Source organism: Brachyhypopomus gauderio, chromosome 21, assembly GCF_052324685.1.
Source record: "Brachyhypopomus gauderio isolate BG-103 chromosome 21, BGAUD_0.2, whole genome shotgun sequence".
NCBI classification, from domain to species: domain Eukaryota; kingdom Metazoa; phylum Chordata; class Actinopteri; order Gymnotiformes; family Hypopomidae; genus Brachyhypopomus; species Brachyhypopomus gauderio.
Window position 1 is genome coordinate 7,186,270 of NC_135231.1, and position 17,350 is coordinate 7,203,619.

The 17,350-nt window shown below is 42.6% G+C and overlaps 2 protein-coding genes across 2 annotated transcripts; one reads left to right on the top strand and one right to left on the bottom strand.

Annotated features, from left to right (window-relative positions):
• Positions 1-705: 705 nt before the first annotated feature.
• Positions 706-5,556, top strand: LOC143485033 (uncharacterized). The gene is made up of 8 exons (XM_076984170.1): positions 706-787; positions 2,480-2,582; positions 2,748-2,890; positions 3,128-3,381; positions 3,575-3,785; positions 4,015-4,953; positions 5,100-5,163; positions 5,394-5,556. The coding sequence occupies exons 1-8, from the start codon at positions 779-781 to the stop codon at positions 5,510-5,512; spliced, it is 1,842 nt and encodes a 613-aa protein (XP_076840285.1). The 5' UTR covers positions 706-778; the 3' UTR covers positions 5,513-5,556.
• A 930-nt stretch (positions 5,557-6,486) lies between these two features.
• LOC143485032 (protein-glutamine gamma-glutamyltransferase 2-like) lies at positions 6,487-17,008 on the bottom strand. The gene is made up of 15 exons (XM_076984169.1): positions 16,915-17,008; positions 16,855-16,881; positions 16,469-16,636; positions 16,103-16,278; positions 15,912-15,966; positions 15,618-15,736; positions 11,329-11,457; positions 10,849-11,026; positions 9,844-9,970; positions 9,299-9,402; positions 8,778-9,017; positions 8,370-8,618; positions 7,957-8,117; positions 6,886-7,022; positions 6,487-6,799 (listed from the first exon to the last, which is right to left on the bottom strand). The coding sequence occupies exons 2-15, from the start codon at positions 16,862-16,864 to the stop codon at positions 6,652-6,654; spliced, it is 2,001 nt and encodes a 666-aa protein (XP_076840284.1). The 5' UTR covers positions 16,865-16,881; positions 16,915-17,008; the 3' UTR covers positions 6,487-6,651.
• Between the last annotated feature and the right edge of the window lie 342 nt (positions 17,009-17,350).

Consider the following 17,350-nt stretch of genomic DNA (forward strand, 5'->3'; position numbering starts at 1 on the left):
TCCCGCGACGGTTGTCATGGTGCGTGAGTGAAAGGCAGTCAGCTGATTTAAAGTTTTACTCACTAGAGAATTAGCAAGCGGGAACATAAACACAAGGTGAGTCACCTACATTTGATTAAAATATGGTTAGCTAATAAATACCTTATCTTAGTAAATGTATCTTCTGAGTTGCGGCTAATGTATGAGGTGATTTTTAATAAACCCTCAGCTAACCCCTCTGGATAATCATAAAACCCGATCAGCAAAATCAAACAGGTGTACCAAAAACGGATGCCCATCTGTGGCTGGACATTAATTCTATGGTCATGGCTAGAGCTAAATTATCACTACGCTACCAAATGATAAAGTTATATGAATCCCCGCATTAAGACGTCAATAGTAACGTTAACTGATGTTGATGGTCTCAGCCACAGATAACAGCCGACGAAAGCGTTCGCTATAAGTAGCTACTTTAGCAAGTTAATGCCAACTATAGCTATCTAGCTAGGTTAGCATTTGTTAGATTTGAGTAGCTGATGTTCTTCAGGCAAAACATTCAAATTTTAGTTATTATCTAACTGCGTCACAATGACAACACGGCCAATTAGTAGTTTTAGTTATTGTCTAACTGCGTACCTACGACAACACGGCATATGACTTCACAATGCAGGAGACCTATAAAAGTCGCCACAGACAGCGGTTAAACCACAGATAGTTTGATCGGCACCGAGGTTGAAGTACCTACTACAGCGGTTCAGCGATATCTTGTGCGAGTAAAGTGACCATTCCAAGTCATCAAATGATGAGCGTAAGTTCATGTTCCTTTGAGCTTTTTCCATAATCTCACTTTAGTCCGAGTAAATTCGAGAGAGCCGCTTCTCAGTCTATTTTTTGAAAATTACATTCCTCGTCGAGACAGTTCTCTAAAGTTGCTTTGTAGCAACAGTGATTGTAGAATATTGCACAAAAATAGAACAAATGGCGACTCAGATTAACATTAATTATCCGGTTACATCCCAGTTACTTCATTTTACGGCCTCTTATCACATCAGAACACATTGGCTTTCAAAATATGCTGTATGCCCCCCCCCCCCCCCCATCCATCCACCCATCCCGTCTGAGCAGTCCAAATATGATGGACCAGTGATTCTCAACTGGTGGGTCGCGACGCAAAAGTGGGTCGCGGTCGCGGACACGTTCTGGGTGGGTCGCGGACAGCTTGTAAAAAAAATTAATATGCTACTCTTCTAATTTTGTACTCACCTTTTATCCTGGAAAAAATCAGAGGCACCCGTCAGACATGCCAGGGCTTCAGATTGCGACTAAAATCGTCGCAATCACGACCATAAATATAAATTTGCGAGTAATATTTATGGTAACCCTAACATAATTATTTCACTCGCCACTGGCGACAGCAGACAACAGCATTATTTTTTATGGGCAAGGATTTTTTTGTAATTGGAAAAATATCCACCTTTTGAGTTTGTATTTTAAAAGTTAAACGATAGACTCCAGCTCCCGCTCACATGTTCGTCTCTGCCCATAAACAAATGCAGGAATCCGATCACCAGCATGACTCGCAAAGCGGAGCGGAAACTTTAGCATTAAGCGTTGAAAATGGCCAAGCGAAAAATATCGCATTTTTTCCACACAGTCTACATCTCTGTGTCCCAAAGAGGACACACTTCTTTATAACTGTACATAATTTTAAGTTAATTTTAATGGGATCAAAAGTCACTCGTATGCATACTAGGAAACTTCAATGAAGTTTGTTTCACGTTCGAATATTCGGAATTCTTTCTTCAATAACTTTAAGACAGTATTAACAAAAGTGCTATAATATGAAAATTCTTATTTCTGGCAACCAAGACAAACATCTACAACTTTGTTTACGTCAGGAATAGACGTAGTTTAAATAGCAGACAACATGTTATTTTAAATGTGCAACTTTCACCACTGCAACGTCTAAGGCACCGTCTACAAATGACCTTAACACAGACGCAAGTGGCGGTCGTGAAGGCCCCAGAGCACTTATACACACTGTTTTTTGTAATAATTTCAATAGCTTATAAACGGCCCTTCATAAGACCACCAAATAAGTTGTATTACATAAAGTGCATGGTGTACGGCAACCTACAACTTTTTTAAAAAGTGGGTCGCGACTTAATGACAATGAGAAAATGTGGTAATGGAGTCTAGACCGAGCCTGCAACAGTCATAACTGCATTCAGTCAAGGAGAAGATGTATTATAAAGGGAAACATGATGCAAATTATTTCTTCATGCTATGTTTACCCATGTCAGTAAGTTTATATATATAGGCCTGCATGAGCAAATCAACCGTTTCCTATGGGACACACTCGTAAAGCGTCACCAGTTTCCTCCATTTTTAGCGCATAGGCCTACACAACAATTCTAATAACGCCACCTTGTGGAGGATTTTGAGAAATGCAAAACCGGTCATCATGAAACTCATTTTTTCTTCATTTTCTCTACTACAGTTTAACAAAGTTAAAGCAGAAGAGCTTCCTGAGGGCTGTGATGCCTCTGCCCCCAGCGTGAAAAGCAAGCAGGCAAAGAAAGACCATAGCAGATGGTTTTCAGGTGAGATTTAGCGTGATGACATGTTACCAAAACGTGATGCATTATACGGTTATTTATTCATAACAGTATAATTTTCCATAATTTATATTTTTAGTGACATTTGCTTATGTGCATCATTAGTGTCTGCCTTATAGATGCTTAAAGTAAATGTTTCTTTCACCACAGCTATTTGCTGTACTAGAGTGGAGGAGGCAGTGATGGAGGAGCTCAACACTCCTCCATGTGGGAAAAGTGGTGGAGTCGTATCCACCTCTGGGATTAATCCAGCTGTTCTAACTGAAGAGCTGAGGAATACACTGCCAAGCAATGTGAGTACCAATCTCTGTATCTCTGTCTTCCTATCTGCCTGTGTGTCTATGAGTTACCATAGCAACATGAGCCTTTGGCCATGTCTGGTCAGACCTTCACAACAGTAGATGTTCTTTGCATTAGCATTTTACTTCTTAAAGAAATAATCAGCTTAAGGTTAAATAAAAGTAATAATTAAAAATCATTAAGCTTTTGGATACTGATGACCGTTTTACACTTTCCTTTAACCTAACTAGATGAAAATGGAGGATTTGATTGAAGTGCTGGAAAAAATCTCAGCATGGGTCAAAGTGGCAGTGAAGGAGGTGGTTGCTCCTGCTTTTGAGTCAGGCCTGTTAGGGGTGAGGTCCTCAGGAGGAACCTGCATCTCCAGCAGCCCTCATGAGGTGGATCATGGAGAGACACATGATTCTCCCTCTCAGATCACCTGCGGACCGAAGAGCAGACGTGGTTTTCCCCCTCGTCCTGTAATTTATGCTTCCGTGTGCATGTAAGTCAATACTCACCACCAACCTTCAGACTGAGTATTCATTTGGAGTATTGATATGCTGAGTTATTTACTCAGTTAAACTCAAAGTCCACAAGCACTGAGTTTAACAGTTTTGGCTTAATTTTGGCTTAATGTCATCAAGCCTGTGATTCCTTTATGTATTTTATAGTTTATTGGGAAATATTAATTTCAGTAGGTTTGATCTGAACACAAGAAGCAGCACATCATCTATGTCAGAGCCTCTCAGGGTCATCTTTGGCATCTCAAAGGACAGGATCTTCAGCCTGATCCACGGAGAGGTCATGAGGGCCATCATGAATATGTTGCCACCCGAGATAAAGCATCTCAACATGAAAGAGACCATCAGCATCATGTCCGCTATTGTGGATGACTCCCTAAAACAGGTGAAGGACTAAAATGTTTTAGTTCATTTATTCAATTATTTTTATTATTATTCATGTTTTCCTCCATAGGTGATGTGTTTATATATCCATTAGCAATATATGCAGTGTGAGACCAAGGCCAGTGATCAGCACGGATGTAATTGGGGGGGGGGCTACAATCTTGTTTACTACTCTCACCCTCTTGTGACTACAATCTTGTTTACTACTCTTGCACATGTTGTTACTCTAGATGAACTCACCTCTTCTGGAGATTTACTGCAATAATGACCTCAATGATAGTGTTACACTGCCTGTAAGCGACATTGAGGACGTTGCCCAACGTCTGATGCGTGCAGTTATGACCAGGATGTCTGGGTTTTTGGAGTTCTGCACAACCACTCCAAACTACAAACTACTGCTGAACTCCACAAACCTCTCTAAGAGCATTATTGAATGCATATTGTCACTGATTCCTGACGAGCACCTTCCTGGACAGCTAATAGGAAAGGATTTTTTAACATTTGTGAAGCAAAGGCTGGAGGTTTTGTACATGAGGCAGATATTAACACCGTCTGACATGCATTTGGAAGCCCTCAGTGACTTCATAACTGTAGACAGTTTTGAAGTAATTGCTGGTAAAGTGATCAGCAGTTCCTGGAAAGCACTGGACAGCAGACTCTCCATAGACTCCCTCAGGCAGTCCTCTCAGGAGCTCCTCCCTATAGTGAGGAACTTGATGCTGGAAAGGATTGCGGCTCTGGAGAAAGTAAAAGCACAAATGAGCTGCAGGGGGACTCGGTCAGTATTGTCGGATACTGACCTTTCCATGGAGACACTCCAGTTGGGCATCGTGAGGAGCTTTGTGAAGATGGCCACAGAAAATCTTCTCCACCAAAGCCTTGGGTTGACGTCCTGCACCAAGTCTGACACTGATCACTACTGTTCTGGAAGCGAATCTGTGACGGAGGCTGACGTGGAAGTGAGGCTGTCTCTACAGAGATGCTGCTCTGAGCTGTCAGCTCTGATTGCCCACACTGTGTTCAGTGACGTCGCTGGCATCACCACCTCTCGGTCAGAACAGGACCATACAGGCTCTGCTCTGCAGAGTGCAGCACAGACAGTGGATGTGGGGCTGGAGAAGAAATCTTGGTGGTTCAGGTTTCCAAGATTTCTGAAGCTGAGATTCAAGGTATCTGTTTTTAAAATGTATTTATTCCCAGTCACACCATTAGCTTTAGACTCTGCTCTTCTGAATGATTTTCAACCATACATTTATGCTATTGTCAGAATCATATTTTGAATGATTTTATATCAAATTGTCTGCTCTTTTTAAAGAAACGGACAAACAAAGTGCATGTTCACACGGAGGACCAGGTGGTGGACAAACGTATTCCAGATGGTACGTGTTTTAGTATTTCTTTGGTGAAGTTTAATTATTCATAATTCAGTATTATGCATAAAGAAGTAAGGGGTCCATGGTATAGTAGTCTTCCATGGTTTAGTTGTGTTCTATGGTTTAGTAGTCTTTCATGCTGCACAACTAATAGGGCATGAACAACAATAATGACAACAGCATGGAATAATGACACACAGCATCCCTCTCACCATCTATTTGCTTTGACTTTGCAGGTTTCCAATCTACCAGTGCTGAAACACCATCCACCTCTGACAAGACCATCCCTAAGCTCAGGAGAAAGTCCATACGTACCAGACTGGCAAAAGCTCTCTCCAAGATCTGCAGAAAATGAGGGCTTGGGTGATCTTGCTGGAAGTAGAAAATGTTATTCAATTAAAATGAAAAAAAAAAAAAAGAAACCCACTGCTTCATTGTGATACCTGCACAATATATATATATATATACACACACTCACACACACACACACACACAAATGTATGCATTCTACACCACAGATTTACCATTATAGCTTAATCCTAGGCCTAGTGATGTGGGTCAGGGCTGAGGAAGACAATAACTAAAGAGCATGTGTGTTCATCTCAGTCTCCAAAATTCTCCAATAACACCACAACAAGTCTCTAGATCTGTCGCTAGTCGCCTACAAAACGTTGTTAAAAATAGCGACAAAGTCACTAAGTTGGCAACACTGAACAGTTCAGGAAGAAAGTGCAGGAACCTGCTGAAAATTATGCAAACAAATAAATATCCTGGGACTATTACCCAAGCTAATGAATACATACATTGATGGTGGTCAATGCTTTTGGACTGATATATAGTCAATTGCAACAGACTATGTAATGATTAATTTTATCCACAGAACAGATCAATATCAGTGGGGGTACAGTCATAGATGTAGGAGTCATTCATATTTTTTCACTACCTATTATGTAATTCTTGTAAATGTATTAAATTGTAACATTTCTCTGAGGGAACAGATTTGCATTGCTCGCTGTTGTGATGCTTCCACTGAGTCTTGACTACCATGAGGTAGTAATTCAGAAGCATAGTGCAGGGCATGAGACATGTCTGGTGATGTATTTAGGACTTTAAACTCATACGGGTCTATATGTTTCTGGGACTACAAACTCAGACATGATTACAGTATGTACTGCAATCTTCTGGTGATATATAAAATACTGCAATCAACAGAGGCTGCGGGCCAGAAGATTTGAATGCGGGCCGCGGGACACCCCTGTGTTAGGGGGGTAACGAATTAGTCTTATTTTCAGAGCGTTCTGTAATTATCATATATGACAGAAGCACAGCAAAAGTAAACTGAAAGATTTAATTAGTAATGCTTTTAATATTGTGTATTATCATCATGTTTAAACTACGCTTGGTCAAATGTACCAGAGAGAAACCCTGGCCACGACTGGGTCAAGATTAGACCTCCCTTGTTCTTTTCTCTTTTAATGCTCTTTCTCCTTGCGTCTACTTGCTGACATTCAGATTTTTGTAAGCTTTGATATGGCCCAACTTTTTGCTGTAAAAATCCACCATCAGCTTGCGTGGGCCACTTTGGGTTGGTGTGAAGTAGATCTTCACACTGGCCTCTTTTCCAGGGCCCACATGTCGAATCCTACATTGGGAAAACACATTTGTTTAGACAATCTCCTCAGAATGATTGAGCTCATTCAAAGTACCGATACAACAATAGCTACGTACGTGCGAGACAGGGTTTCTCCGTTAGTGAGATTTGATCCTTCCATAGTAAAGCGGCATTTTCCTAGCTCCACAGGCAATGGGTTTATCACTGACAGCTTTGCAGAGCTCTGCCATCCCACTCTGGGCTGCCCGAGAATCTGCAGGCAAACACAAATTGGACACTCTTGTCTAACCATCTAATTACTGTCAGGAATAGGAAATCTCGTGAGATACACAAATGTGTATTTCATTAACTAAATTAGATCACTCTTTTAAAACACAGGGAGCTTTGAAATTCTATAATAATTAAATGATTTTGTCAAATGACATTTTCAACCAAACACATTGTCCGAGTTATAGCCCTGCTAGGCTGCCTTTGGCCACTAGAGGGAGGCACAAATTGTCTTTGCAGTAGTTGGGCAATTACCCACGCTTGTCCTACTGCCTACTCGAGCATGGACTTGAGCATTAGTCCACCTTCCCCTGACAGCCTTACTTATTCCTAATGGGCTGTTTGTGTTGTACCACCTTGGTAGGTTTGTGGTGGTTCAAGCCCTACTTTGGGTCTTTTGGTTCTTTCTTTAGAGGATTCCCTCCAATAATTAACTGCATCCTGGTTGGGCCTGCTGGATTATCAGTTACCTTTTGTTTGGTTCAGAGATGCCTATCTTCTCTGCCCTTGGGTTCTAATTAGTTGGTGGCTCACCCAATTAGCCATGTACTCTCAGAGTTGGAGACCTAGATTTGGAGTGACCACCTCTATTACTCTATTAGCCAACTCTATTACTCTATTATTCATAGCTTGCCCTGTATTGTGAGTTTAATCAAATGTTTTAAAATAACAATTATGCTGTATAAATGCCAGTTGGGATAACAAATGCATTTTAGCTGTTTCTAGTCAGTTTAAATTATCTGTTTAATTCTTAGTATGTTACTCTACAGTAATGGTAACTCCTTGTGCTTTTTTATGAATGAAATAGTCACTTTTTAAAGATCCACAAAGAACTAAATTAGTTTTCCCAACTCAAGAAAAACAGGTTTCTCTTTAAACGTCTCTAGACACTTGCAATGCTCAGTTCATCATCACAGCACCTGAATGTTGATCTCAGGATCCTCCAGGATGATGACGCGTTTCTCCATCATCTTGCCAGAGGTTCCGATGTCTGTGAGCTGCGCGGTGACCACCAGCTGACAGTCAGTGTGGAGCAGTGTGGAGTAGCTGTTGTAGGTGTGCTCCATCGGAACCCTCAGCTCTGCCAAGATGGGAAACGACTTCATGCTTAGTTCTTCATCACCAGTGTCCATCAAACAAATCTCCACAAGCCATGGATATAATCAGTGTGTACTGATTCCATCTACGTTCTCTGGTAGAGCAGTGGTAATGAAGCTATATTTCAGGTAGCAAATCTCTAAAGGAGGTCACTAAATGCCCATTCAACATTAAGTGAATAATGGACTCATCATGCAATTTCTTTTTAGCAATTTCCTGCAACACTCCTACTAACCTTTGCCAGGACTGAGGGAATGTTTTTTCACGAGACTTTGAGAACCCTCGTTGATTGGTTTACCGTTGTACAGCACACCTCTGGACCTGAGCCGGAGGCTTATATTCTTCACAGTGCTGCTTTTGTTCAGCACGAGGACGTGCAGGGTAAAGTCTGAGCCCTTCTTAATCCCTTGAGGGCACTCGATGCTCAGGTCAAAATCCTGACAGACCTGTGCGTTCCTGTAGGACTTGCGCTCCAGCTCTGAGCCTGTGAGAGAAAACATGGTTTGGGTTTAATTTCATGGAATGGATTTCAATAGAATATAAAATAAAAATGCACAGCTTTGTTTTCATCTATGAGGACATGGTGGTAAAAGTTTCTTGATTTCCATAGCTAGCTGGGGAAATGACACGTGATGCAGTTTACCTTCTGTGTGCTTATACAGATGGGTGACGTCCTCTCTGGCATCCACGCCGATGTTCTTGGTGCTAATCTTTTGACCTACACGGACTATATCCACAGTGTCCCCCACAGTTCCATCTGACAGTTTCTCCTTCACAATTACATCCGCGTTGACCTCGGCATACACAAAGGCAGCGTCGTACTTGCAGGTGAGGTCACCTTCCTTTATGGCCTTCACAGGGACGGGACCGCAACACATCACGCCTATAGCACATGACCAGGAAACATAGAACTTTATGGCACTGGTCTCTTTTGGTTTTCGTCTGTGAGCATTTGGATTACACATTTTAGTGTTCAGGCTGCTACTTGAAGGCTGTCACTCTTCAAAATCTGTTTAATATTTGGAATTTAATCACCAAAGGAAAGACGAGCATAAATTGCGTTTATGCACCAATATGCAGTAAAATAGAGTATGTAAGATTTGCATGTTCATTTTCCTTAGATTTTTCAGATCTTCAACCATTCGTTTATTTTTGTAGCCATACCTTCACTTTGCTCTTGAGGAGTTGGATCACTGACTTGCCAGCCACCATAGCCTGGTTTGAGATCAGAACGCTTCATCCAACTTTCCACCCAGCAATGAAAATTCCTGTTTAGAAGTTACATTATCAATGAAATGAATAAGTACTGTGCTTTTATACTATTTTGTTGCTAACAGTTGAGTAAAATCTACACTAAGCAGTATGCAGTCAGTCTTCTCATTTTATGTAAATTGTTACATCCAACACACATTTGAATGGTGATGTATTTTAGGTTTCTGTATACATCCCTGGATGGATATGGGTTTACTTGCAATATGGTGCTGGTTCTGCCCCATGTGGTTTTTTTTTTTTTTTTAGAATTTTCAGGTTCCATTACCTCTGTATTTGACCACATAGAAAGCCCTCTGTAAACTAGTGTTGAAGTCTGACTCCCGAATTATTACAAGAACTGGGAGACTGCCTGAATTAGGAGCCTCAACATTAATGCTTCATTTCAAAGTGACCAAATGGTTGAATTATTGAGGAAAGATGAAGGTGCAGGGTCTCACCACACAGTTTCTTCCACTGTCTCCCCATTCTCTGTCACGTATACCTCAATCTTCAGGTTACCATTTGAGTCGTGGGCTGATTCAAAGTTGGTAATGACACGACAAGGAATACCAAGTGCTCGTGCGACTGGCAAGCACAAACAGATTCTCTGAGATTTTACTTCCTACATTTTAATATCAATGTTAATTTTTTTTTATTTCTGGTTTGATCTCCTTCATGTCAAATTGAACTTTGTGACCTCTTGCAAATGATCAGACTGAGTTTTGTATCATTGGTGCGATTACATGCCTTTTATAAACCAGAAGAGTTGAGGAATCAACTTCAACCCCAAAACCTGCATCTCAAATTGATTTCTGACTATAGAAGAACATGATAAAGAAACGTTTACGGAAGCCAATATATGTATTGTAACATTTCAGGTGGGGTGAAAATCACAATTGACAAACATGGCACATTTACATTACATCCAGATCACAGCAGCAGGAGGCTGAGGTAGGCTCATGCATGCTTCTCTGGCATTACTTCTGTTTCCGAGAGTATTAGATGTACTCTTATACTGTCACTGTTTTGGTGATTCATTTGAAGGACACTTCTGTATTTACCTTCTGACAGGTGCCAGTAAAATAGAAACATTTAGAAAAAGAAATACATCTGCAATAAGTCCCAGAACATAATAATATTGATGTGTGCTTTTCTTTATTTATATATTAAATGTGTTCGTTCCAGGCGTTAGTGTATGAACACGCATCAGCCTTACCTCATTAGATTAGACAAGGTCGCAATATAAATCTATATTTAAAGTTCGACTGTGCTAACCAATCAAGAAGATTCTCCACAAGCAGGTGATCCTTGCTGTGGGGTAATCTCATTGGGTATCTTGTGTACAGCTCACTTCTGATTATACTATTTGATGAAGGGATCCTTAAAGAGTATTACTTGTACGAACAGATTTGCTATTTCCTCATTGGATCACATTATCTTGATAACTTCTTATTGGACATTACCTGTGCAACCCACACCTGCAAACACCCAGCACTGGCCATAGCGCACCGATTTACATTTGTTGTCCCTCCACTGGTGTAGGATTTCTACACTTCCTGTCCATGCTGTAGGCTCCACCCCATTAGGGTAGGTGTCTCCCCATCTGCCAAGCAGGACTCCACTGTCATCATTTGCATTTATCTGACAAATAAGCACAATTTACATGAAGCGTGAACATAAAACTGCACAGTAGACGAACTCGTGCAAAAGCAGCCAGTGTTAGAACCAGCATGTAAACATGGTCCACATACACCAAGGTTACTACCACACACATCCTGATCCTAACACCACAGCACAATACAGCAGTTTATCTGCTCTGGCAAACCGGACACCACATGTCAGTGTGATGACCTGTTAAATGTGACGGCCAAGAATCAAGTAGGTCAGAGACATTAAACTGCAGTGTGACAGCCCCGCCCTCTCTGTTGTCATACTGCACTCACCATGGCGCTAAGAACCCTGGTCACGTACACGGGGTCACCTCTCTGAGAGACGTCTCTATCTGGGTCTTCCTTATGCTGGAGACTCTTATTCAGGATCTTCAGACAGACATTTAGGATTCCTGGTTCAAACTTAAAAAACACACAGGAAAAAATTCATAAAGTATGCAAATGAGCAAAACCATCACAGTGGTGATCAACCACTGATAGAGACAGTCTACATTAGTCTTTACTCCACTGGTAGCTAATACCTTATTGACCCCATGTTTGTTTGATTCTGCTTTCCTCACCTGGTACAGGGCTGATATCAGGTCAGTCAAAGATTTTAATATAGACAGAGTCCTTCCTACTTTGTCAGAGCTCACGCTGCAATTCCCTCTTTTTAAAATCGACTTTTATAGGTTGTTGCAGATCTGGAACTATGCTAGAAATATTTTTTCCAGATTTTTCCTCTGATTTTATTCTTGAGGTCAGTGATACAACAACAATTATATCGAAAATGTCACGTTGTGGGGGGGCCCCCTACTGGTCGCCCCCGGTTACAGCGGCAGCGGTCCTGTTTTTGGTCATGTGATGTTCGTCCCTCAGGTGGGCGGAACCCGTGATCCGTCTCACCTGAGGGTCGTTTGTTCGTCTATATATGTCTTGTCTTTGTACCAGTTGACTGCTGGTTATTATTTCCTTAATCTGGAACCATGCACGGGTTTTTGGTTTGCATACTTTCTATTAAACCATCCTACTTCCCTGAGACTTGGCGTGATCGCTTCCTTTTTAGTTGCTCACACCTGCCCGTCACAGAATAACCAGCCACCTTCGGAAGCCGCCAGTCTCTCTTACTTTCTCCTTCGTTCGTGGTCATGTCTCGTGGTAAGTGTTTGTCTACGTGCTGTGTGTTTGTCGTGTATTGTCTGAGAGAGTGTTGAGTCTGTCCCCACTCGTCCCGCCGTGTTTAAATGTTGTTTGTGTTAAAACCCGTAAGTAACACGGCGGTGACTAGAGCTGGGGACCAGTAGACTCCGCTCTCGCCCAGCGAAACTACCGGTGCCTCACATTGCGCACGTCCGTTGTCCGTTATCGTCTGTGTGTGTGTGTATGTACGTTGTGTTGTGTTTTAATAACGACGCGGACGTGAGCGAGTGTGTGAGTGTGCCGTGGTGTGTGTGTTTCGCTGGTGGTGTTCGTGTGTGTGGACGGGTCCGCCGATGCGTGCTGCGCGCTAGAACGCGTGTAACGCAGGCGTCTCTTGGCTCCTTTCGCCTCGCTCACCCAATATCCCGTGGTGACGGGGGTGAGCGACTGCGAGCCCGAGAGACGCGTCGCTGTGGGCGTGACGCACAAGCCGCTCGCGTATAGCTCTTTCTCTCCAAGGATCTGCGGATCCCGTTGGGAAAACGGTGAGAGAGAGAGCTGGAGTAGGCGCGTCACGCTCCGCAGAGCGCGCGCATCGATGGGTCCTGTCCGTTTGTTTGTGTTCTGTCTTTGCGTGTTTGTTTTGTCCTAGAGTGTAGCGTGCTTTGTTTTATGTAATTCCTCTCTTGCACCCCTCTTCACTGTGTGTGGGGAGGGGCCCATTTGAGGTCCCGTGCCACTGGAGGTGGCATGGAGGGCATCTTAGGTGTGTGTGTGTTTTATGTTGTCTGTGTTTTTTGTTTTGTTGTTCCCCAGAGGGGCCCCCCCTAAATATGTTTTTGGGGGGGAGCTATGGGGTTCCTGAGCCACGGCATGTGGCTCAGAAGGCGCTGCTCCTTAGGGAGAACTGGCCTTTGGGAGGGACCCCTGAGCAGGGAGGAGCCCCTGTACCCCTTTGTAGGCTGAGGATGCCTGGGGTGTATGGACAGGGTGTCTCCTCATGCCAAGAAGGGGTCCCCTCCCCCCTGGGTATAAGGGGGTGCAAAGGTCAGGGCAGTGCGTGTTATGTGTTGTGTGTCGTCTGTGTGCGTGTGTGTGATGTGTTGCAGGTCGCTCCTGGTGGTGGACTGCGGCACTCCCGGACCTAGTGGGGTCTCCAGGAGGAGACCCTCCCCTTCAAGCTCGGGGTGACCAGCGTGTCCCTGATGCGGATTGCCAGGGCCCTGGTCTCTGGCGCTCCTGGGTTGGGTGGAGGAGTCCACCTTGAGATGAGGGGCCCCGGGAGGGGTTCACTCCCCAGGAGTCTGGGGTGACCCCTAGCGAAAAGGGCAGGGGTCAGCTCCGAGCGAAGAGGTAGGTTCGGGAGGTGGTCGGTAGGAGCCGTGGCCGCATCCCAGTGTGGCGGCCTGCACACATCCACACCTGTGACGTTTGTTGGGCCATGTGCTCCCGGTCCGCACACAGCGGTGGGACTTAAGCGGCCTAAGGCCGGTTAGGGCGCGAGGGCCCTGTGACCGACCAGGGCGTGGTTATCGTCTTGTTGACGGCCCAGTTGGTCCAGGGTCCCGCCCAGGAGGGAGCTAACCTGTATGTCTGTTTTGTTTCAGCTCCAGGACTGCAGGGAACGGGTCCCTGCCTTGTCTGCGTCCTGTGACGAGGAGCCTTATGTGTTTTGTGTTTTAGCTCTAGGACGGCAGGGAACGGGTCCCTGTCTTGTCCACGCCCTCCCACCCCTTTGTTGTGTTTTGTGTGCTGCCGCTGTAAGCCGCACATCCGGAGGGGAGTGCGGCTTTGGTGGGGGGGTCTGTCACGTTGTGGGGGGGCCCCCTACCGGTCGCCCCCGGTTACAGCGGCAGCTGTCCTGTTTTTGGTCACGTGATGTTCGTCCCTCAGGTGGGCGGGACCCGTGATCCGTCTCACCTGAGGGTCGTTTGTTCGTCTATATATGTCTTGTCTTTGTACCAGTTGACTGCTGGTTATTATTTCCTTAATCTGGAACAATGCATGGGTTTTTGGTTTGCACACTTTCTATTAAACCATCCTATTTCCCTGAGACTTGGCGTGATCGCTTCCTTTTTAGTTGCTCACACCTGCCCGTCACAGAAAACATATAACTTGATATCCTCCCTTACCTGTTCTCCTCTGACTTGCACCAAACATGTGAACAAGACAATTACAACTTGAAGACAAAGAGTAGGACAAGATTATACTTTGTATTCAAAGCTCTTCCATCTGTGTTAAGCAGAACTTGACTCAAATTGCTTCATCGAGTCTATTGGACAAATGTAAAACTTGCTAAAATTCAACCGAGATCTACTCTGTGATGCTATTGAGCCTCGACCAACCGGAGCCTTGGTTCTGGTTTGGTTTTGCCCTGCTCAAACTCTCATTTGGTATTTTTTGTGTAATTGCTACAGTTGTGATCAAATTTATTCAACCCCCAATGCTGCGAAGGGTTTTATGGAATTCAGTGCACATTTGTAATTGTGTTCATAATGAAATCTTACAAGGACTTGTTAAAGAACTAAATGCAACTAAGATAGCATCAATTTTTTTTGTCATAAAGTATTAAATGGCCTTTTTGTGATTTCTTCATTGACACAATTATTCAACCCCTTTACGACTACCACTCCTAAGAACAGAGGTTCATTCCAGTGTTTTCCATCAGGTATTGAAAACATCTGTGGATGTCAACGAGCAGCAATCAAGCATGATAAGCACCAATTAGGCAGATTTAAAAGGACTGTGATACTCAGCTCCTTCTAGACATCTACTGGTGTGTTTCCAAGCATGGTGAAGGCAAGAGAATGGTCCCAGAAGACAAGAGAAGAGGTTATTGCACTGGCACAAGGCTGGAACATTCTAGAGTGGCCATCGCAATCACCAGACTTAAATCCAATTGAGAACCTCTGGTGGGACCTAAAGAAGGCAGTTGCAGTGCGCAAGCCTAAGAATGTGACTGAACTGGAGGCTTTTGCCCATGAAGAATGGGCTAAGATACCCATAGGTCGCTGCAAGACACTTGTGTCAAGCTATGCTTCACGCTTGAAAGCTGTCATAACTGGAAAAGGATGTTGTACTAAGTACTAAAAAATAATGTCACTAGGGGGTTGAATAAAACTGATAATGATGTGAGCACAGTAAAGACATTTGTGGTTATTCCATCATAAATATTATGTTATGTTTGTCTAATTTATAAGTGCCTCTTTGATATAATTGTAAATAAGATGACTGAAATGATCAAAATCAATGTCAAACTGGCCAAAACACTTTATTTCAGTGGGGGTTGAATAAATTTGATCACAACTGTATATATATATATATATATATATTTTTTTTTAGGTACACACATAGAACGTTGCCTAATTGCTCTAAACACATGACTAATCTGGTTTCAATAATCTGTCTGCTACAAAAGCCATAAAACCACGATGAGACCATACCTGGCCAAAATTCCATGGGCATGAATGGATGTGGTTAGCATTGCCTTTGAAGATAATCCCATCTTGGGACATAACATACTCCTCCCGCTCTTGATGAGACTCCATGTACACGTCATCATCTGTCGCATTTTAAAAGCATCGCCACCAAAACAAAGACTTGATTGATACATTTTAAGAGCGATAATGAGAACATCAGATAAATCAGACTAATCATTTTCATTTACCAAGATTAGACTAACAAGTTATTTTTTCTTTTTTCAACAGACTCTGTGTTTTGTGTCATTCATCACATACCTGCACACCAGGGATTGAAGAGCAGGATGAATTTACACAATGATAGCTGCTTTTCCTTAAATGAGTTTTAAAACAAATGTAGTAATGACATTACATATCAATTAAAGTATATATCATTTACTGTAATATATTCTAAAACAATTGTTGTAGTCTACAACATAAGTAACATGTTCAATATCTCTTTGACGTACTGAGAGACCACTCAGGATTAGACGGTATTTGCCAATAGGAGCTTTGGGAGCAGCACAGATGGTCAGTGATGTGTTATTTCCATGCTGAGACAATGCTGCACTCCATCCAGAGTCCTGTGGTCCTCTGTTCATGTCCATAAAGACCCTGGTCCCAGAGGACACTGAAGAAGGCCACCCTGCATAGACAGCCATATTACCCTTAAACTACAATTGTGAGATCAAAAAAACTTTTTTTCTAGACCAGCAGGCTCTTTTGATCCTCACAGCTATAATTGATTATGGTGAATCATATTGATAATTTTTACCTGTTCATTAATCACACATCAATAACATGTATTAACCTATTAATACTCATAATCTGAATACCTGTTTTAGCTATCACAGTGGCCTGGCTGAGTTTGGAAACATCAGACTTCAGGCTCAGAGTGAGTGTGAAAGGTTGCCCGCGTCTCACGATGAGACGATCCTCATGGAACACATCGGTGTGGTGCTCGAGATTATTCCTCTCACGCTGGAGATTAATATCAAATAAACCTGCACATAAAAGAATCAAAGAAAATGTACATCTGAGGAATTTATTATTTCAAACAAAATAATTAGAACATCACAGCTAAATTAATTCAGCAATAAAAGACACTGGCGTGCTGCATAGAATAATGCAAAGAACCACTTATTTTTCAGTCATTATTTATATCTTTCCAGTCATTGTATACAGTTTACAAAATGACTTTGAAGAATATGCAAACACTTACCTTGACTCATTATTAGAATTATGCTAACTTAGCTTTATAGAATAGCTTTATAGAATTATGCTTTCTTAAATCTGCGATTTGTCAACACATCTGCACATATGGTCAGACTAACAACAGCATCAGAGCCTATATAAACCCTTTTATGCAATTACCATGCAAAAGTCACTGTTCATGCAGATGTACAGTAAAAGATAAGGTTTCCCTGTTGTGGTGTAACAAATGTTTAAGTAGGAACTTAGTCATTGGTTCGTTTTTTTTTTTTTTTGGTTTGAAAAATACAGAACTAGTATGAAATAGCCTACTTTAGTATTTTTATACTGTATAGTTTGGTGTTAAAAATAACAATAACACTGAGTGAGACAGCAGGGTTGTGTTGGACTTGGCTATGCGTAGCATGGCAGCGTCTCAATGGCCCGTGCTCAGATTTCACATGTGATTCTGGTTCATCTGCAAGAGTTCCCAGATGACCCTTCCATGTGGAGTGTACCATACACGA

Excerpts from the sequence above, each read along its gene's own strand:
- LOC143485033 (XM_076984170.1), top strand. Across the intron at positions 2,583-2,747 it reads CCATAGCAGATGGTTTTCAG|CTATTTGCTGTACTAGAGTG; the intron begins GTGAGATTTAGC and ends CTTTCACCACAG. Across the intron at positions 4,954-5,099 it reads TTCTGAAGCTGAGATTCAAG|AAACGGACAAACAAAGTGCA; the intron begins GTATCTGTTTTT and ends CTCTTTTTAAAG.
- LOC143485032 (XM_076984169.1), bottom strand. Across the intron at positions 15,967-16,102 it reads TAATCCTGAGTGGTCTCTCA|GAAAAGCAGCTATCATTGTG; the intron begins GTACGTCAAAGA and ends AACTCATTTAAG. Across the intron at positions 8,118-8,369 it reads TTCCCTCAGTCCTGGCAAAG|AGCTGAGGGTTCCGATGGAG; the intron begins GTTAGTAGGAGT and ends CCATCTTGGCAG.